This window comes from Chaetodon auriga, chromosome 23 (genome assembly GCF_051107435.1).
Source record: "Chaetodon auriga isolate fChaAug3 chromosome 23, fChaAug3.hap1, whole genome shotgun sequence".
NCBI classification, from domain to species: domain Eukaryota; kingdom Metazoa; phylum Chordata; class Actinopteri; order Chaetodontiformes; family Chaetodontidae; genus Chaetodon; species Chaetodon auriga.
This window is the reverse complement of record NC_135096.1, coordinates 17397948-17420037: the sequence shown is the minus strand read 5'-3', so window position 1 is coordinate 17420037 and position 22090 is coordinate 17397948. Positions and strand designations below refer to the sequence as shown.

Below are 22090 nucleotides of genomic sequence, written 5' to 3'. Positions count from 1 at the left end.
AATCACAGCAGAGTGTGAATGAGCTGCAGGGGTCTTTGCACTGCTGTTCTGCAAAGAAGGAAGAACGGATGAACGGCTCGCCTGAAAGGAGGTTTCGAATGAAAACACAACGGATCATCTTCTCTGGTTCATTAGATGCTTAATTTTCCGCTTGGACACATGGACACTGGAAGTCCGCCCCCTGCTCCTTGTTTGACTCCTGCTCAGTCACTACAATAGACGTCCTTCACTGAATATTTGAGTCTTGGTCAGTGTGTTATGGGGCCGGTAAGTGCAGGAGGTAGTGTGTCATGTCAGCCACGTGCTTCTCTGGGCTTTTCCTGAACAGCCTCAGAAAGGTCGGCCTCATAAATTACTGTAACGAGTACTTCCAATCAGGTTTTTTAAGATAAATCCTCCTGTGTTTGCCTGTTTCGTCCAGTTCCAAACAACCAGACCAAGACCTGCTTCTTCAACTGTCTCTGTTGTTTGTGACGTGGGTGACATTTAAGTGCATCAGCGTGTGGATCTGTCACCGTCCGGCATTAATCTTACAGTACGAGACGCCTGTTTTTGTCCCATTTCGACCTCATTTCAACATCATTTGTGACATACAAGCTCTCTGCTGATCATGCTCATAATCAGGTATTTGTGTTTGATCATGTCCTTATTAAATGATAACACAGGATGGCAGAATGACGTTACCTGCCAGCCTGATGGACTGTAATATGTGATGAGATAACGTCCATTTTCTACATAGAGTGGGTTGAAAATGAAAATATTGAGAATAATGATGTTGGAGTTGTTAGACTACACACAGCCACAGTCAGGGTGTCACAGCGTCAGTATCTCCATGAATTCTCTGGAGCCGTTGATAGTTGAATGTGGCCACGCAGCACGCTGATGCTTTCATTGGACGTGATGTGAAAGGTGCAGCCGGGCAGCACTGATTTGTTTATGGCGGCCGACAGCAGATGTCTCGTGGCCCCAGTGTAACTTCACTCCAGCTCTGCGCTCACAGATGAAAGTATTTTCTCAGGCTGTTTACGTAAGGTTGTGTGTTTGCGATCCCATTTCAGGCCGCTGGATGTTTGTTCTGTCGCCGTCCCTTCAGCCTCCGCTCAGGTTGTTACACCTGTTAGCTTTGCTGTATTTTATTCATTTTTCATAAAACTCTTTTTAGTGTTTTGTTGGAGAACCTTGTAGTAAAAGGCCCAGGTGTTGTATTCCAGCAGAAGTTTTCCTGAACAATGATCCGTATGGTCACAAAGTGAATAAAATGGCCCTGTGAGAGATCATACCCTCCATGTTTGATCTCTGCAACGATGTCGCTCTTCCTCCTCTCTCGGCCCTCGCTGCCAGTGTTTGCCAGGACAAACAGACAAGCCGGCAGCTCAGCGGGGGTCTTGGATTACTGTGAAGAATCTAGCAGGGCTCCCTCCCTTCCAAAGGGGGGGATTCCTATTTCAGCCTCGGACTCTCTTTGCAAACTTGAAGTGGTTCCACTTACCAATTTTCTCTGCCGTGGAAAAGACAGAAACCACATGTGAGGACAGCCACATATCCTGTTTCACTGCGGCGTCGACCTCGGAGCCCGGCCTCTCGCTGGGTGGGTGTAGTACATGTGCGGGACGACGCTGCACAGTTTGCTCAGCGTGAACAGAGAGGACGTGTGGACGCAGTAAGTCCTGCATTTTGAGTGGAAAGACGCTGAAGCAGGAAGTAATCGATCAGCTTTTAACCTCACGGCTGTCTTTGCTGGCGGCTGCACTCTGACTGAACGTGGACCACGCACTCATTTAACCCTATTAATCCCTGATTTAACTGCGTGCCCTCGCCTTTAAGAGGATTACAACAGGTGATGGAAATGCCTCTGTGGCTGTGTTCAGCTTGCTTGGCAGTTATTACTAAATTGGTAATTTCCTGTTGTAGAGAATGAGCACCCCCCCCCCCACCCCCCCCCCCCAGACCACCAGGCCCACAGTACAGTTTTATGACGCCCCACTGTTAAGGATTTATTGTTGTTTTTAAGTGAAAAGCTGCAGAATCCAAGCATAAAAATGGCATTTCAGATGTTTTAAACTGACTTTCCTGCTGAAATTTAGATGAGAAGATTGATACCACTCTCATGTCTGTATGCCAAACGTTCACATGCATATATCCCAAAATGTGGACTGTTTCCCTCAGCAGGATGAAACATGGTGTTTTCTACCTAGTAAGCCTCCACTGCAGAGCAACAAGACCAGTGCACTCTGGATAATGGGAGTTTGAGACCCCTGCTGTAAGGTTTGGGATGGGTCCATATCTGAATTACCGAAATAAGTATAAATGAAAAGAAGGTTATCTGTTGGAGGCATTTGTAGATCAAGAGGATCGAAGCGTTTCTTATGGCTACAAAGGCTGTTGGAAACCCCTGCTTCACTGAAGTATTCAGTGGGATCAGCGAAGCAGCTGGCTGGCAGTGAGACTGAGGAGAACCAGTTGAGGGAGGATTTGTCACCATGTGAGGATGATTCAGACATTTAAAAATGATTTGCAGAACGAGCATATCCAAATATGCAGTTGCGCAACCTTCAAAGCATTTGCAGGAGTGTGTGACAGTCACGCAAGCATGCGTACAACACACACATCCACACACAACAGAGTCACTCACAGATGTGCCGACGCCACGCTCCTCAGAACTGGGTCAGGCTGGATGTTTTGTGCCACAGAGTATTTTTGGACCCGGTGATTTGTGCTCCCCTCTAAGTGGCAGATAAGGATTGTGTTTTGTGCACTAAATCTGGCTAAGTGACTCTTTTTTTCCCGGGGTTGTGAATGTAGAAAAGCAGGGATGTCTTTGCTTCAGTTTCTCACCACCTTTAAGGCGACCGGAGCCATAAATCAGCCATAAATCTTTGTGTTTGTGCTCGAAGCCTCTCCTGAGAGTTTCAGGGCAAGTTTCGATCGGAGGCGTTCTGCAGCCTCAGACTGCGGCGGGGCAGAGTGGCGGTATGAAAGAGGAGATGGGAGGCGTTTGAAGCACTCTGGATGATGGATGCAGATATTACAAAATAGAAATGTGTTCATACTTCACTTAAAATACTGCTGATATATAACTTTAATCCCAAACATGGCGCCACTTAACCTCGGAGTGTTGTTGGAGAGAGCCCTCTGGTTAATATCAGCTCTGATTTAATGTCGGCTGCTCTCCGTGTACGGTTCATGGCTGTTTAATGCCAAGTGTAGGCGGGCTGGCTCGAAGTGCACATGCACAGAGGAGCGAGTGTTCTCGAAGCATAAATATGATTTAGGTCTTTTTGAGTTAAGGTTTAACTACCTGTGTATTTCACACCTCGTGTTTTTCATCTCACCTAGAGCTGTTTGAGGAGCTGTGAGTGAGTGTCGGTGTGTGTCATGCAGGTGTGATACACGAGTGTGTTTATGGCATGCCTCCAGCTACTCATGACTCACTTTTCTCTCCCTCGCTCCCCTTGTGCAGGCACTCAGATGTGTGCTTTTAATCTGACTCTTTGGAGCCGAATTTATCTCATTGAGACGCCTCCGTCTTTGCTCGCTCACTCTGACCACACCAAATCAGGCGCACTCAATAAACGTCCTCTGATCATCCACCACATCCCTTATTGCAGTCTTTAAAGCATCCACCTGCCCGGGGACCGTACGTGGCGTCCGCCTGTGGGCTTTTACTGGGTCTTTGGTATTGCAAACTATTTGATGCATGAGCTGCATCTGCACACGGTGCCACCAGCTTTTTTACTGCATGTCGACCCTGTTAGGGAAAGAATGCCGCTTGATTTACTGGAAATTACCTAATGGACGTCCAGTTCATTCCCAACGCATCAGTGTTATTAAGTGCTTCAGGATGAAAGCATCTACCCAGCTGGAAAGACTTTGAGTAAAGTTCACGTAAAGTAATGTTGCATGCTTTTAGTTTCGAGTGTGCATCTGCAGAAGTTGGTTTGGTGCATCACGGCTGGTGAAACTGGAGTGTGTCTGGTTGTGGCGTCATCAGATGGGAACGCCAAAATTAACTGTTTTGATTTATTTATACATACTGTGTGCGTGTTGGAGCCCAAAGAAGCATGGTTCAGCCTCGACAGGAAGTGCTGCAGAAAATCTGCCTGTTAGTGTAGTGAAGTATTTAGATTTGCAGATAACGAGCCCAGAGTTTATATGACTGATCCAGGAATCAACTCATTTCATTCATTTCTTCATGATATGAGCCTTTGAATGTGTAAACAATAGCTAACCATGCTAATAATCAGTGTTATTAAGAGCATTTTTTTGTCGTAGTGCCAGTAGTAGAAGCTCCATCATCTTCAAATGAAGCACGTCCATCCACATGAAAACTCACCATGTAGTTCTCTGATACAATCACCCGTTTATTAAAGTAATGACTTGAAGGCGAACGCGGACCTTCTTTCTCCTGACTATCATCTGCTGTCACGACTCCCTGAGACGCCCAAACTGGCAGCACCTGCATCTTATTGAACTCCTCCCGTGAAAAAGCACCTTTTATCTCCACCAGACTCCGGCTGCGCTCGTCATCTCAGTGCTCGTCAGTGTCGAGCTTAAATTGTTTGCTGTGTGTCAGAGACTCGAAGCGGCCTCTGAACAGCAGTTGTCAGCCGTGTGGGAATAAGAGCAAATTGCTGTTTCTCGGTCGCTGTGTTTCTTTCATCTGGAACGCTCAGCTGTAACCTCCTGAGAGCTGCCTGTGACGTCGAGTGTTGTCACTGCACGTTTGGAGCTGGAACATACTGATTGTGATGCAGCTGCAGATAAACACAAGCACACCTGAGCATTTGTGCATGAGCGGCGCAAACACATCGAAATAGATGTGATGAAAAAGCCTTTAATGACTGCTCTTCATTCCATTTCAGACAGTTGGCTCCTCCTGCCTCTAACAGTCAAATCTGGGCAGGTTTCCCAGATTTTTCACATTTTCAATTCAAATTTCCTGTCTGCCTTCCCTCCAGGTTAATGTTTCCTCACCGGGCGCCCCCAGGGTCGCTTTCAAGCCTGACTGCCGACAGCTCGCCACCTCCGTCAGCCTCTTGAGCGAGCCGATTGATCGCCTCTAGCGCAACAAGCGTCTGCCAGCGGTCCAGCCGAGCGGCCTCCGAGTTGCCCCCCTCACCCCCGTGGCCCAGCTGCCTGGGAAGGACTGCATCACCATGGACACAGAGTCCACCTACTCGGGCTATTCCTACTACTCCGGGCGCTCCCGGGGATCCCACAGGCACGGGTAAGACTAAATCCTGGGTGGTCAATAATTCTGTTTCCTCTGTATCTGCTTTGAGTCGGGGTTGGTATGTGTTGTGCAGTGTGCAAGTTAAAGCAGATCCCCCTCTCTGCCCAATGTCCTTTACAAAGCACCAAATGGCAACAAAATAAACCGAAGAAGAAGAAAAAAGGGCAGCAAAGAGCCTTGATGATCACACATATTTCAACTTTTTATCCAAGAAATCACGTTTTGTTCATCATTTTAGCGGATGGCTCTAAATACTCCAATACCCATGAACCTCGGCCACCGTCCCTACTCATGTCCGCCCTCTGTGTCTCCGTCCGCCTCCACGCCCCCACCTCTCCTGCGTCCTCCTCCCTGGCTTGCATGTGTGGAGCCTCAGCTCGTGTAGGCGCATTAGTCTGTCAGCAGTGAAATGGCTGCGGCTGACAGGCCTCAGGAAGGCGGCGGGAGACAGGTGCTGAAGAGGCCTGACTGACTGATGGCTCAGCGGATATGTCGAGAGCCTCGGAGGAGATGAGAGGAGGAGGCTCCTGTTCCACAACAGCCCCTCCCATGTCGCTGATGGCCCCCTCCTGCTTGCTCGCCATATATCTCTGTCGGTGCTCTGCTGCCGCTCCCTCTCTTGCTGCCACCTGTTGCCGTTTAAAGGACTTTGAGTCTCACGTCGTCGACCTCTTTCTGTCTCGTTCCCCTGCACACTTTTCCCCTTCACGCCTTTTATCTCTGTCCTTTTCCTCATCGTGCCCGTTTTTTTGCTCCCATGTGTCCGTCCTGATATGAATGCAGCAGCTGCCCTTGCTCTGGTTTGTTCTTGACCTCTCCTCTGCGTCGCCTTCGCCCTCCTCCCCCCATCTTTAATGGATTCCCTGCTACTCTCTGAGGATGGGTCGGCGCAGGCGTATCACTTGTTCCCCACTCGCTCGCATTCCCCCGGACAGGAATGTGCCCTTGTAGCTCAAAGTTACACAGAGCGAAAGGGTTGGAATCAAAGATGGGGGGAGAGGGTGGCGCTTTGGAAATAGGTGGTGGTGGGAGTTACTATCCCCTGCTTCTGTGCTGTTTCTGAAGCCTTTCAAGTGAGTGACAGCAAATTGGGAAGGAACATATGGGCATTCCCGCCAAGTGCCTTTTCCGCTCCTCTGCTCCTCTGCTCCCACCATGACTGTGCCAAAGCCACCGGCTGGCCTCTAATTTGATATTCAAAAACAAAAAAATTGTTGCCTTTGAAAGCCCTCGCCGTCGTCATATGAAGGTAATCTTTTTACGCCGAGGGGTGCCACGCGTGAGACAGCTCTGGATCACTGTTGTCTAATTACACTGATGCCGGGAACAGATGCAGGCACGTGGGAGTGCGTCCGCTGAAACAATCACACACACTGTTTGTATGTGTGCGTGTGTGTGAGTCAGCCTTAAACACAATTTGTCAGAATATAATAGAGGATTGGGATGGGATTGGCTGAGGTTTTTCATTAACAGACGGTACAGGGTATTTGGAGTTGTTTCCTCTCATAGTTGGCTTTTCGCCCCCCTCCTGTGTCAAATAATCCTCCGCCGGTGTCCAAGATACTTCCACCAAAAATTCCCCTGGCTCTTCAGTGATGGCAGAGCGGCGGCTCTGTCTGCGGATGTGACTTCCTGCCAAAAGCTGAGACAAAACAAGCTGATGACACCGATTTCTTTATTTGCAAGCGTTTTATCCCCTTCTGACCGTGTTCAGTTGCACTAGAGCGAAACACCAATGCCTGAGAGAGCAGTCTTAATTGTGGATATTGCAGTGATGCCCATGCATTTTTGTACTGAGGAAGAATCTGCGAGCGAAGGGCGTCCATGTGATTTTCACGCCTTGGCCATAATATTCCATCACCACAGGTCTTATTGAAGTGGCAAAGAGGCTGACATGTTTGCATGTGTGTGTTCTGTTTCCATACATTATTCAGTGCAGTACATAATCATTGACTTTCAAATGAGGCTGCGTGTTTTAAATGGTTCTCGCTGGGTAAATCAGAAGAATCAGACAGGCTTATTGTGATTTCTGTTTTTCTACCAGCACAGATTATTATCAGTATCTTACATCTCTGCCATACTATGTGTTAGTTTTAACCACATTTAGGAGCGTGTGAGCTGAGCTGCTTAACTTCAGTTTTTCTCTCCAAAGTTACCCAAAGCTTGGCTCCTCCACTCTGTCAATTTTGAGTGTTTAAATGATTATAAAATTGCAAATCTCATATTAGCAGCTGCTCATGTGGAAAATTGGTTCTTTTGATTGGTATAACTCCAATTATAGGACAGCACGCAGTGTTCGCACGGGACTGAGTGAGTACTTTCAACCGATTCGCTCACAGTTCTGATACCATTAAGAGGCTCCTGGATGATTCTCCTCATAAAGGAGACGTTTTATGTAGATAGATTTTTAAGTTGAAGTTGATTTAACTGGCCTAATTAATCTGAATTCTGTGATAGCAAAGTGTGAAGATCTCTCACTACGCCCTCAGATTGGAAGAAAAATATTCAGGATGTAGTACTTTAACGCCAGTACGCTTCAAATATGCCAGCCTCGGCAGCTGAAGGACTCTTCCTACTTCTCCAACATTGCATTGGAAGGCCTGTGTCTGACCATTTATGTGTCACTTTATGCCTCATACGACCGTGCTGACTGTATTTGATGGAGTATCAGTTCAAACAGAAAAACAAAGTTCATGACTGAGAAAGCTTTCTTTTTAACAACCTCATCACGCGCTGATGTATCGGTTGTCCGCTCTCACCCTCCCTCCCCTGCTCTGCAACACGTTCATGGCTTTGAGACGACCTAACCGAGTGTGCGCTTGGTCAGTTTTTATTTGGCTCCACGGCTCTACCCATTTGGCCGAGGCTGAACCGTCCACCGGCGCCTCGGCTCAGATGGCCGCGTTGACACAAAGCTGTGTGTCACGCAGGTGTGTGGGTTGCCCTGCCAGGCAAAGAGGGAACAAATTGGTCCGCGGACAGTTTGACGTGCCATGCTAGTTGGCTGTGCCTCTTCAGTAGCCGCCCTGCCATCGCTCTCCCTCCGTGTGAGGTGGAGAATGCGATCGCAGCCACACTCATCCTCAGGTGTTCGAGGGAAACCGGGCTTCCAGAGCCTAATTGGCAGGACTCTGCCTCAGCTCACCAGGCATCTCTGCCCTCACAGGACCCCCCTCCTCCCTCCCCTCCCATCCTCGCTGTTCCAAAAAGCCGTACCCGTTTCAGGGATCCACGCTGGAAGTCAAATTCCATTAATCAAATCATAGCGCGGCGCGCTGTTGGAATACCAACGAGCCGGCTGCATGCTAATGAAGCAGGAAGAGGATATGGGAAGGAGGGGGAAGGTGTGTGTGTGTTGGGAGCGAGGTCTCCACATCACCCCAGAAGCTTGCTGAAGGGGGAAATGAGAAAACAGGCTGGGGGAGGGGAGGGGCTGGTGGACAGAGGCCGATCTGTTCAGACCCACAGGTCTGTTTTTCCAGTCCGGGTGGATCCACAACGGCACATTTCAAAGTGCCTCTTCTTCATCTTCTCACCTTTGTCTTACACATTTGTAGTCTCACCAGCACGCCGATAACCAGGTGTTACTTTACCTTTTGTCCTTGACTCTCACGGTGACTCATGCCTCGCTGGGACACACATAACATGAGTTGTGTGTTCAGACGCACAGTCACACACTGGGTGCTCTAAGTCTTTTCAGAACGAGGCACATGTGACTGGTTATCACACTGTGAGCTATCGGCAGTGATTCATGCCTAAAACCTGTCTTCCTTCACTCTCATTCACTCATTCAACTGTGATAATTTGTTCATATTTTATGATAGCTGGGGTCCCAAGAAAGAGCAGGACGGATCCGCTAACGTTAGCATCCACAGCACAGTAGCTGATGTGCTACTCGTTCATGTTTTCTCTTTTTAACGTCACCTGTAACCCTTCAAACTAATGTTCCTTCAGAATACGTCTGAATATATTGTTCAATTATTCTGAATTCTTCTTCTTCTGCACTCTTTGCTTACTGTAGCTGTTGCTCTTTCCCCAGAGCTGCTTGTTATTCTGCTGATGGCTGTGAGGTGGGATCGCTGCTTTATGAGCCATGCTGCCCCCCCACCCCGTCCTCTGTGTCCCCCTCCTACAGCACTCCTCCCCAGTTAATAATCGTAATCACTGGCAGTCTTTGAGTGATGGTGACTCCCGCTGGAATAACCATCACGACATAATGTTTAAAGGAATAATGATAGCTGTAATATATTTAAAGGCTTACGTCAACTTCCTAATCTCCTGGATTCATTAGATAAGCTTATGTCAGTCACTCTGTCAGTGAGAGAAGTGGCTGCGGGCTATTGAAAATTAGCTCTCCCTTACTTTGTGCAGATGTGAAACAATAGTTGCTGGTTTTTTTTGGGAGGAAATTGTGTCCACTTTCAAAAGGAAGTACAAGAATAGAGGCGGAAAGCGGACTCGTTCACGCCCTTTAATCCAAACACTTGGATCCAGTGCAAATGTATGACTGTCGCAGCTCCGCAGCTGTCAATCATCCTGATTCTTCCTCCTGCAGACAGGATATCCTACACTTTATGCTTATGAATTGTTAGCGTGTGAGAGAGTATTCAAGGGTCACATGAGTTGTGTTGTGTCGTTTAGAGTTCAGAGCAATGGTTCTTATTTCACAGCACACAGAGAGAGTTAGCAGCTAGCTGGTGAAGCTAGCTGTCTGAAGAGCCTGATGTTTGTGGAGACCAGACCCGAGCTAAAAAAAGAGACCGAATGTCGGACTTACATTCGTCATTAATGCCAGTGTTGCTCTGTGTTTGTTTGTAAATCCACACAAGTGGCCAAAAAGTCATCTTCAAACCTAAAGTGTGCCTTAATGGAGAGCGCGCTGTGCAAATTTGATTTGTTACACTTCTGTTCTCGTGCCGCTCCTACAAAAGAAGTGATTACCGTGAAACAACATGCTCAGAGACAGCAGCAAACTCAATAAGCATTCACAAGACAACAGCTTCTAGAAATGTCTTTTGTCTTCTTCAGACGTGCAGCAGGAATAGACTGTATGACGTCTCTTTCATTCACTGGACGTCCAATATATTTGTCCAGTAATCTCTTTACAGCATCTCCAGCATGTAATATCTATATGAGATCTGACAGCGTGGCTCTGGTGTTTGTCTGTCCCTCATTCAGTCTCAGCACCCTCCAGCAGCTCTCAAACACCGGGGAAATACAGCTGCTGTCACTCAAATTTAACTAAGATATTTAGCATTTTGCTGGATTAAACCTCAAATCAGCCCTTCTGTGTAACCAGTTCAGCAGCGTTTTGACGTGTGTGCTCTAAAATACTGTATGTACTATGTCCAAGATGTCAGCAGCCGGAGGGGGAGGGAGACAGATGAGAGATTAATCTGTGGTAATGGAGCTTCAGAGTGGGCACTGTGCCATGTGGCGATGGCAATGCTGGGTGGAGGCTGGGGGGGGACCTGCCGTTCATGCTCTATACAGGATTAGGGCTATAAGTGCAGGGGTAAGTCTGGCTAATGGAGCTCATATGTTAGGGACAGAGGACCTTGTAGAAAGAGTGATGCACTGATGCAGAGACGGGGGGGGGGGGGGGGGGCAGACATAGGAAGGATGTAGTGGAGGGGTTTATGTGGGGCAGAGTTCACTCGGGCTTTATATCCATTCGGTCATCGGAAATTAGACGGAGACTGAAACAGATTTAATTCCTCCACCTTCACACAGCGAGCTGTTCGGCTCTTATCTGACTGAAACAGCAGCTGGTCCCTGCTCCTGTTTGTATGTACAGTCTGTTTCTAATGTACATACAAACAAACATGTTGTATGTACATGTTGTTGTTTTGTGTCCGTTAAGCTCTTCTGCTGTAAAATAGGACAAATGGAAAAGCCGTGGAAAAGTCAAAGGGCAGAATCTTTACGGCCGCCGTAGATTATACTCAGAGACGGAGCGCGGAGACTGAAGAAAGACAAAAACACACCCGTGTTTGGTTCTGAAAGGGTTCCTTCCATAAAGTTTAGAGACTCACAATTAGAACAAGTTTGTTCACAGCTCTTCAGGGCAACATCGGCGCTACGCTAACCATGATTTTTGCTTCTGTTTGGCAGGGAGCGCAGCCGGGACCGCCACAAGTCCCGCAGTAAAGACAGCCGCTCGGAGAAGTCTGTAACCATTAACACGCCGCCTGCAGAGCCGCTGCTGGGCGACTCGGCCGTCCGGGGTGAGCAGGTCCAGGTAGGCCTGAACGCAACACTGCACCGAAACACTCCAGAGGCCTCTTTAACATAAAGAATCACCTCAAAGTATCCTCACAGTTTGCTTTATGGACGCCTCCAGTACACGATGAGATAACTGCGCTAGTCTGATTTACAAGGGATTTAGAGCACAGGAGATTTATCAGTCGCTTGTCAAAATGAGTTGGAATGATAATCAGCCTGGGCTGGGAGAGGCCATCTGGTATTTGAGGGCAAAAGCCAGAAGGACCAGTCCACTTTTGGTGAGTTCTGGGCCGTCACTTTCAGGAAACCTGCCGCTGACAGAGATCTGCTGCAGGGTATGGATGCAGCAGGTTGCCTCTCTGGTCTGTACAACCTTGTTTTATCCCCTTTGTCAGATGCAAACATAGTATTTCCCTGCAGGGAGCGGGTCAGTCGATGATGTGCTCCTGCGCAAGGTAGCTTCAGCGGCCCCCGCCAAAATGGACCAAGCCAAAACAGCAGCTTAGCTGTTTTTGACTGTGAGTTAAAAATCAAATCTACCCTCAGAAATCATGCTGGCTTTGATGGCAGCGAGTGCAAGCTCAGAAAATGGATTATGTGATGGATTATTTGATAAGAGAGAAATATAAGGTAGGAAACTGGAACAACTCCGGCGTCTGCTGAACGTAAGGTCATGCATAGGCAACAGGATGTGTTGGTTTGGCCATTGGTTCACACGTGTTGTTCTTGCCAAACAGACAGTCTGACTCATTTTAATGTCATGTAGCAAGCAGCCGTATGATTGTGTTTCTTGGATTCAGATAAAAGGCAGAACAAATAAAAGACAGGTCGATCAGATAGCATCGTGTCAGCTGGGCAGGTTGGCTGCAGGTTGGCATGTTAAGACGTGAAATCCACTGTAGCACTTGAGGGATACATGAGTTCTTGGTCGCCAGTTTATTAGGTCTGTGTTATTGTTGGGCCAAAGCACAGTTAATTTTTATGATCCTTAAAGAAAGACAAATGTTAAGTAATAGTTTCTTCCCCCCAGGTTGAATTATAGCCAAATTTGGGGCTTTTTAAACGAATGATAAAATGCTGAAGTTTCTTTAAAGCGGCTGTCATCGCCGTGTCTTTCATGTGTGATGTGTTATTAATTCTGGAAACAGCATTTATGTTGCTGTTAGCTGCAGGGGAATGCCTCACTGCTTGTTCCAGTGGTTGGGTCTAATTGCTGGTGTTTGAGACTGTAAGCAATTGCACTCTGCTATTTGATGGTGATGCCACAGATGGTAAACATAGTTTGTGGTATTTCCCATGTTTTCTGGCACATTTTACAGCAACAGCATAAAAATGTACATCACCAGTGTGTGCGTGGTTGGATGTGAAGCAGCCTAGCCCTGTTTGGCCCTGTTTGGGACTGTCTCAAACTGGGCCAAACAGGGCTTGGATTCATTTTACAGGGATGCAACAATCTAATACCTTATTAAGTCAGTTTTTAGTTGAGGTATTGGAATCTGTATCTTCTCTGGTGCATTATTGCGAACACATTTTACCATACTTGTATAACTGTGCAACTGGCGTTAACAGACTCAAACCTGGACAGGTTGCTTCCCACTGTAGCATTCTGCCTTTCTTCCTTGCTCACTCAGTGACACCTGAAGCTTCTGTCCAGCTTTGTTTTCTCATTGATTTGATCTCACGGTTTAGAGTTGCACTCTGTCCTCTGTCTGTGTGCGTACGCTCAAAGAGGCCATCAGTCGGGGCTTTCATGAAATCTTTGCTGAGCACTTGATTTATTTTCTGTCTTGTGAAAATGAGAAAAATGCGCGGTTCTCCCTCCAGCGCGCTGTGAAAGCAGGGGTGTCAACACTTGCTGCTGGCAAATGCGTTCAATGGAAACAGAGATGGAGATGTTAGCACGCAGACGGCCTTGGCTTACCCAAGACTGACCTGCTCTTTTAGCCAAACAACTGTCTGGCACAGTGGCCTGCGTCAAGTGTTCGTCTCAACCCGCTGAAGGGAAAAGATGACAAACACAAACACGCGCAGACGCCGCAGCGTTCACCGTCATTTACTGACCTACTTGGCGCTCGTCTCCCCCTGTGGCAGGACTCGTTAGCAGCGCCCGTGTATGTGCGACTGTGTTTTTTTGTATGTGCAGTGTGTCTAATTTTAACACATGACAGGATTTGCCACAGAGCACAGCCACCCTTAGTATTTTGCTCTTCATGTCTTATTCATGCCGTGGCCTGCAGTAGTGCTGATGACAGGGCGGGGAGTGTTTGGCTTTAGTTTGAGTAATCAGGGCCACCAATTCCACTGAGAGAGGCTCAGCACAAATCCTCGTGTGTGTGTGTTTATGCACTCTGTCTCACATATGCTCCTGTATGTGAATGCTTTGTGTCTCTGTGCGTCAGCCTTGTCTAACTGTGTGCAGTGCTGCGCTCATTACTCCACTGCTGGGACTTAATCAGAGTCTTGGCTGACAGAGCAGCACATCGCTCTGAGCAGGGATGTCCTCACAATCCAGCACAAAAGTTTCTCATGGCTGTGATGTGTTTGCGGTGCCTCACCACAGGAATTCGAAAAGAAGAGGGGTTTTTCTCTGCGTGTGAATGTGTCGGGAAACACGGCCGGAGATTTGAGATTAGCACCGAACCAGCCGGAGAGTTGTGCAGAGGATTTGCCTGCTGTCAAGAGATGATGTTTGTGTGTGCGTTTCTTTTTTTTTAACTTGGCAGCAAGCGCAGAAGACCTATGAAAGCAACTGTGAGCAGGGGAAACAAAATAAGTCCACCAACCAGAACCTCTAAAGCTCACTGGAAACGTAAAAACATCATTTTACAGGGGATTTCTGTCCAGCTGACAAGCAGCGATGCCTGAAAGTTACTGTGGTTTTACACTTCTGTACTGATTAAACAAATGATATGTGATATGTATGTAGTGATATGTTGAGTTCAGCTTTCGAGGTGCTGGTGGTGGACAGTCGTGGCTCTTTGTGTAACCTGAGATTGCTTGATATGTTTGAACCCAGCAGGTTGCTCCAACATCAAGAGGCAGGCAAAGCTCCAGGCTGTATGCTAATGCATGAATGTGAGAAAAACTCTTCAGGTGCTTCGTCTGCAACAAAATCTTTAGGTGGGAACGAGTGGGATCAGTCACAGGAAGTGAGCCTCTGCTGTGTTTTGTTGGCCGGGTGCTTGTAAAGGACAGCAGAGGTGAGTATAGCCTGGGCTGAAGCATTGACCCTCTACAGGTGGACTGACACTAAATCATGGGAGTAATTGGGTCAATTTATCCTGCTGTTATTGTTGTGTGAAACTGGATATCGGAGTGGATGGTGAGAGCTGGACTGGAGACGCTCAGGTCAGTGTAGCATGGCTGCTTTTCGGCTTAGCGGCGTGATGTGGTGTGGCATTGTATGAGGTGTCAAGCAGGAGAAATGTGATATGTTCAAGCCACGAAGCATTCTTTGAGTATTATCACCGTCCTATCCCAACAAATGGAGAGAGAAAGTGGAGCTGGCTTTATTTTTAGGTGTTCATGTGCATTTTAGAGGAGGGAGCTCCTGGTGTGGATCAGTATGGTGTTTGAGTGCTTTAGGCAAGGATGCAGTGGAAGGTAATTTGGCTCAAAATGCTCTTCAACCGTCTGATTTGCATGAATCAAGAGTTCTTCTTCTGTGTCTTCTTGTATCCAAACTCGGATTCCTTTCCTCTATCAGTGCTCACCACAGACAGCATGCTGATGTTGTTTCCAACCATACTGAAGTGGGAACTTACAGGATTCAACAAAGTGCTGATCCCCTGGGCCTCCCACTGCTTCACCTTACTCTCCCCTCCCTGCAGCTCAGTTCATTCAGTGTGATTAAACTCAGCTGCTTTGTGATCTCAGCTGCTCGCTCGCTCGGACCTTGGCGTGGTAACAGCGGCACCGCTCCTGACAGGCGTTCCCTGACAGACTGCAGCGCAGGTAGCTCCGCCGCCCTCCGACTCACAGCCGGCCATGCCGTGCTCTCGGAAGAGGCACGGCGCTTGCGTTCATGTCTGGGATCTCATCCCCGTGGTGAGTGCTTCCTGGCTCAGTCTCCTGTGAGACGGAGTTCCCGCCAAGCTTCATGGTTATCCCGGGACTTTGCTTGTGTGTGTGTCTGTGCTTGTTGTAAGCTGCTTGCCACGGCCAGGCTGCAAACTCTGTGGGTGGGCGAATCAGGGAACTGAAAGAAGATAGAAAGAGTCGTTGTCTTAGTCTTTAGGCCACCAGAGTGTCACCAATAAGAAATCAATAGGACATCATCATATTCATCCCTTTAAGACACTGTTAAGTTGTTCTTGTTGTTCTACTGTAGATCAGTTGGTTGGTCGAACAGGTTTTGTCTTGCCTTCCACACATGCGCGTGCACACACACACACATTAACACACACTTAGCCTGGCCAGCGGCAGCACGGCGACACCACAGTGCTCACTGGGTCAGAAGCAATTGACAGAGAGTGGTGCTGAGGCAAGAAACGAGCAGAGAACGAGCAGAATGAGAGAAGACGCCTCGAGGGAAGGATGGATAAAAGGAAGGGAGGAGGGAGAGAGAGAGGACGGGGGAGGACGGGAGAGACACGTCTCTTTGAGTAAATTGATGGCACCTGATTTTTGTTTTGTTTTTGCTCTCTCTGTAATCAGATGTTTGTTCCCTGTACTCCTCTTCTCCTCTTCCCCCTCCTCCTCTCCTTCTCCATCTCTCCATCCATCCATTCCCGCTGCTGTCAGGACATCCCATGTGATCGCCTCACCCCCCCCCTCCCTCCCCTCTCGCCACGCTCCTTCGCTCTCTGCCTTTCTCCATAAAGCCCCTTACATTATGTGGCAAGTGAGCGCACAGTCCCATACAATGCCTCCTGAGGCATGATGGGAGAGATTTCTATATAAAGGCGGATAAAGCGGGGCTGGGCTGCAGATCAGGAGAGTCAGGGAGGTCAAAAACACGCACACACATTCTGGGATGGATCAGGGGATGGAAAGCAGCAGCCGAGTACGGAGACAATGGTCGTACGAGCTGGACTGAGCTGAAGTTTGGTGGTTGAGGGCTTTGGGATGCAGTCGCCAACGATGATGGAGGCGGGAGTTGAAGTGTTGCAGGTGCTTGAAGTTTGCGAGTCTATGGAGGAGATAAAGGAAGTGATTGTCACCACCATAGAAGAAGACTCTAATACTAACTCGCCTCCGGTGGCCAGCTCTGGCCCAGCAACTAAACCCAGCCAGGTAAGACCAAGAGGTCCAAATGGATAACATGCTGTTTTCTGATGCTTGTAGACCAAATGCTAACTCAATTAACTGAGAAATAATTGGCAGATACAGTGAAAATAATCATTAGTTGCAGCCCTCATGGAGATATAAAATTACAATTCAGAAATAGTTTCTGCAGCCCAGGTTTGTTCTCGAATCCGACATAATCGTTGCACCAGATTCTGCGTTTTGTTCAATATGAAGGTCTATATTCAGCTCATGGTTACCTGACATTTGAGTGAATGATCCATTTCAACCATACACGTAATTTACGTCTTAATCAAGCGCTGCTCAGCTGTCAGTCTGCCATTGTCACACAATCACTCCTCTATTCAACCAATTAGTCCGGGGAACTTTCTAAGTGCTTCCTCTCCTTGTCCTGACAAGTTCTTGGCAGCCTCGCGCGCTGTCCGTCCTGAACAAAGGTGGTTTTAAATGGCTGTGAAGAGCTCTTCGGGAATGTGTGTTGCTATATTTCACACAAACACACACACACACACACACACACACACACACACACACACACACACACACACACACACACCTTGCCTCCCAGGAGTGAGCAGAGTGCACTTGTTCCCCCACTGAGCGAGAGGGCTTTGTTTGCAGCCCTCGTGCAACAGAAAACAAGCTTTTAGTGGACATTTGATTTACTGTGAGAGACAATAGCTGTTATTTATACACAGGTGGAGAAAACACTCTGCTGAAAGCTTTGTAAATGCACACTGGCTGACATAGCGTGTTAGTGCACGCTGTGAGTGCTACCTGCACACGCGTGCAAACACACACAGTGTTGCATCTTTTGCTGTGGTATCAGTGCTTCACTGCTCAGCTACTTGTCTTTTTCACTGGACAGAAATGTGGCTCGGGGCTCAGGTCATTAGAGAGTTCAGTGTATTTTCATGATGAACCAGCTGAAGACTTAAAGATTTCCTACAGGTCAGTGTGCGCAAATAAGCTGGTTTTAAAAATGAGCCGTTGTTTCACCTCTGAGCAAGAGCCCATACCATCAGGAAGTCCCTCCAATCCCAACAGGCAGCCGTCGTAACGCAGCCTGATCCAAACAAGCGCCTGTTTGCAGTTCACGATGTGTTTAAAGCCCATCACCTACTGTATCGTATTGCAGCACTTAGCGTGCAAACCTTGCCAACATTTCCTGAAAGACATACTTTGATGGCACATTCTGCGTCTTATCAAACCGCCCTCGCCGTGCTTTTCAAACTGCTCGACCGCTTTCACTGCTCCGGATCTTTTGCTGGGTGGCTGTCGTGGAGAGACTTATTTCCTGTTATGGGTGCTTGCCTTAGTGGTACATTACTGCTCTTGTTAGACGCAGTATTTTTCTTTGCTTTGCTCTCCTGGAATAATTACATTGCATAATTACATCATTTTCAGGCCCTCTTTTCTTTTGGTTTTGCAGGCGGCTGGAAAAATGACCAGGCTTTTGTTTTGAAGCCGGAGTCATGGCAAAGATTTTAAGACGTGTGTTTTTGCTTACTTTGCCTCGTTCACTGAGACTTATTAAGTGGGTAGTTTGATATTTTGGGAAATATTTGTTGTGTTGCCAAGAGTTAGGGTTACGATCTCATGTCTGTACGCTAAATATGAAGCGAGAGCCAGGAGATGGTTAGCTTAGCTTAGCATAAAGGCTGGAAGTCGTCAGAGTGTGCAGTGAACAGAGCTAGGCTAGCTCCCCTTCTTTAAGCCTGTATGCTTAGCTAAGCTAACTGACTAATTTGATTTATCATCTTGTTCTGTCCCATGTATTCTGTAGATTTACATGGTCTTGAACCCTTTTTCATTTTAATCCGCCTTTTTAAAACACTCCTCTCTCGCCCCAGCTCTTCTCTCCTCTTGCTCAGTGGTATGTGAGCACACGTCATATCGGATGTTGCCGTTATTCATGCTGTTTAGCTTCTCCCGGAACGCCTCAGCTCCTCCCAGAGCAGAAGAATTGCTTGTAAAACATTGTCTGGGTTGAGTAAATCACTGCAGACGTAGGACAAGAGTAGACCTGACAGGTGTTTAGTTGCAGTGCGGATATTCGTGACACACATGTAGGTCTGAGAGGAGGGTTTCACGTGTTGGTTTGTCTGCGTGGTATCAACTCTGGCCCTTGAACCGCCGCTGCCCTTCCTGTCCCTCCCTCTCTGGATCAATCCCTCTCCTCTTTTTAATTGGCTGTCTCGTTATCGAACATCTCTGTCTTGCCTTTGCTCCCTCTCTCTCCGCTGTTCCTCTCCGTCTCGCCTGTTTTCATGTGATGAATGGGACTGGGCCTCCTGCAAGGCTGCTGGTACTGAACCAGATCAGCCTGTGGTGATTGGTTAATCCCGTGAGGAAATGTGGGTCACTACCGTCTATTTTTAGCCGTGCCAGCAGAGGGAAAGCCCAGGTACAGTAGGAAGGATCCAACAACAACAGCAGCATCACAAACTTCATTAGCATTGAGCCAGAGTGAGCATCACATTCATGTTAAAGTAGTTGAAACATCAGGTAATATTCTGCTAACACACTTATTGATGCTCACAGGTAATAGTGATATTTACATGCGTGTTGTTTGTAAGTGTTTTTTTGTTTGGAGCCATGAGCAGCGAGTCCTTAAAGGACTCTTTGAACAGTGTGTTATTCAGAGGTAGGAAACAAGGCCGATCAGTGCTGATGAGTGTCGGCATGAGAGGCAGTGATTCATGCCTCCCCTGGGTGTTCTTAAGGTACACTGCAGTCCGAGTAGAGGCACTCTTCCTTACACCTAATGCCTATTGATTTCCTTTCTCACACACACACACACAGATCATGCTTGTCATCACCAGGCGGACGGTTTCAGATAAGATGAGGAGTCAGTGAACAGGAAGATGTCCTGTACTCGACACCGCACGGTTCAGCTGTGTCATATTTACTCAGAACAGCATTTAAACACTATATATTTAAAATGTTACTGCATGTAAAACCCTGTGTGTAAGCTAGTTGTCGCCCCTGATGATGTGTGAATCTCCCTCTATCTGATTCTTCTGGCCTTTTGTGCAGCACTTATCTCTGCAAATTCAAGATGAAAATAATGAGGTTTTGCTTACTTTTGTTCTCTGTAGGCTATAATTGCTTCATGTGAGTCTGTGTGAAGAGGCTGAGGGCCTCCTCAGTCCGCCTCTCTCATTATTAATGAAGCGGCTTTCGCTGTTCTGTTTCAAAAACAATCTCCGCTCATATCGACCAGACTGAAATATGTGTTTATGCTTGTGTGTGTATGCTGCATTGGGTTCAGACTTTATTCTGTCAGATACAATCATTTTTTTTAGGAATTACTGATTTTAAATCCAATGTGAAAGGAACTGTAAACTGTGACGACACTGGAGCTATTATACATGTTTCTTTTTCCAAAAGAGCATAAGAGGTTTTTTGGACATATTTGTTGTAACATTGTTTAAAAACCTGGGGAGGACACGATGTCCTGTTAAGTTTGTATTGGAAGCTAGTTAGCCTCGCTTGCTAACATTAGCACTAGCCGTTCCATTGGGTCCATCAACAGTTCCCATGCGCTCAGTGCTACATGTTTGGCCTGCATTATTCAAAGGTGGGGGTTTAGCTAGCGTTAGCCCTGTTGTTGTTGATGGCAAATGAGCAGATCAGAAAGTTAACCTTTGACCCCAGCACTCTGTATGCTACCCAGTGATTCACTCACAGCAGAGTAACAGAGGGATTAACATGCAGAGATGAGTAGTCTGTCTGTCTGTGCTGCGTTTATAAAAGAGATGAAGACACTTGTCTTCTCCGGCACACCTGAATGTCAGGGATGTGGTGACACGTTTGGCCTTTTGAACCCACGTCGTGCATTCCACTGTCTGGTTTACTGCTCATCAGATCTGCCGGTCGTGATGTTTCGGCTCTTTCTAAAGGAGTGCAGACAGTGAGAGGAGTATTTACGACCGCATTGTGATGTCAAAGGTCAGATGAAACTGAGACAGTTTGGAGTGCTGGACCTCGTCACGGACACCGTCTGAAAATCTAGACCGACAAGTCAACGGTTAACATGAATGATCGCGCTGCTATGAATAGAAACTGTTGCATCATGTTTAAGGTTCATCATCCCTGGTTTTCATTTGTTTGCTGCTGTAAAATAATTTTGAATAATAACCTGCTAAACATTGCTAGCTTTGTCACTGTCAACATGTTAGCATACTGATGTTAGCATTTGTCAGAGCACCACTGTGCCTAAATGCAGCCTCGCAGAGCTGCTAGCGTGGCTGTAGACTGTAGGTCTTTGTAAAAAAAGGCTCAGGTGGGTGGGAGATTTCACAAATATAGCTGCATTTGTTGTGGACTATTTTCAGAGGTGGATTAACATGCCAGGATGCAGAGCAACCGTGAGGCTCATTGGTGTGTTTTTAAGTTTTTGGACAATGGCGCAGAGGATCAGAGTGGGATCTATTCATCGCTGGTTTTGCTTTTAAAAAATGTAGAATACCACCAGAATATCCTGTAATAACACCTTAAGGATGTGGGAGGAAAGTAATGGAACAATGATGGTTTTTCTATGTGTGTGCACAGTATTGATATCTTGTATAGCAATGAGAATTCTATTATTAGTAGACACTTCTTTCTTCAGCTTCCTTCTAGCTTCAAAGACAACCTGAGCAGCACTGCCTGGGTCCTCCCTTTATTCTGCTTCATCTTGTTCTCTGCTGTTTTAACCCCTGAGGCCACTGGGATACTCTCTGTCCCACTGCACCATCCTCCTCCTCTACCTCCCAACCCCCCGCAGTTTAAAGTGATCATAGTGCACCCCCTCCACCATCCCCTCTCTGCTAATGTGGGGCTAATGTCACTGATACAATCCTTAAAATAGGATTCATCCAGCACGGTGCTGCATTTTGGTAAACACCTCTTTGGTGATGGAAAAACCTGTTTCTCAGTGTTTTACGCTGATGGCAGTTCATTGTCTGTTTTTTTTTTTTTTTTGTTTTGGTTTTTTTTTGGCTGGTAAGGCCAGCACTCAGCCGCTCACAGAGCCACGTTAGCTGCTTGTAACGACCGCAGTGCAGAAATCTCTTATCTTTCTTTTTCTAAAGGCTCCGCTCTGACACCACTGACCTTCATTATCTGCGGATGCAGTTGGACCTAGACGTCAGTGTGTAGCCCGGTTGGCAGCTCACTCTGTTTACTTTTTCCACTTCCTATCTTCTATTCCTTTCTTTCTCACGTGCTTGGAAATAACCTCCCCTGCTTTCTGTGAGCTGACGTTTCAGTCAACAAACAAAGAGCGATGTGTTAAAGGAACATGTTACAGTAAAGGGAATCCACTCGCATGGAGCACAGTCAGATACCAAACTGTATTCCAGGAGCACAGTTCAGATAAAAGCTTTCTCCTCTAACATT

The 22090-nt window shown here is 47.2% G+C and overlaps 1 protein-coding gene across 2 annotated transcripts in view; it reads left to right on the top strand.

The window, feature by feature from the left end:
• The window catches only part of LOC143316223 (vang-like protein 1), a 39382-nt gene that overhangs the window by 3538 nt on the left and 13754 nt on the right, over positions 1–22090 (top strand). For both annotated transcript variants that reach the window (XM_076724030.1, XM_076724029.1), the window contains exons 2-3: positions 4959–5227; positions 11348–11474. In XM_076724030.1, the coding sequence (XP_076580145.1) occupies positions 5157–5227; positions 11348–11474 (198 nt within the window). In that variant the 5' untranslated portion in view covers positions 4959–5156. The remainder of the gene's footprint in view (positions 1–4958; positions 5228–11347; positions 11475–22090) is intronic.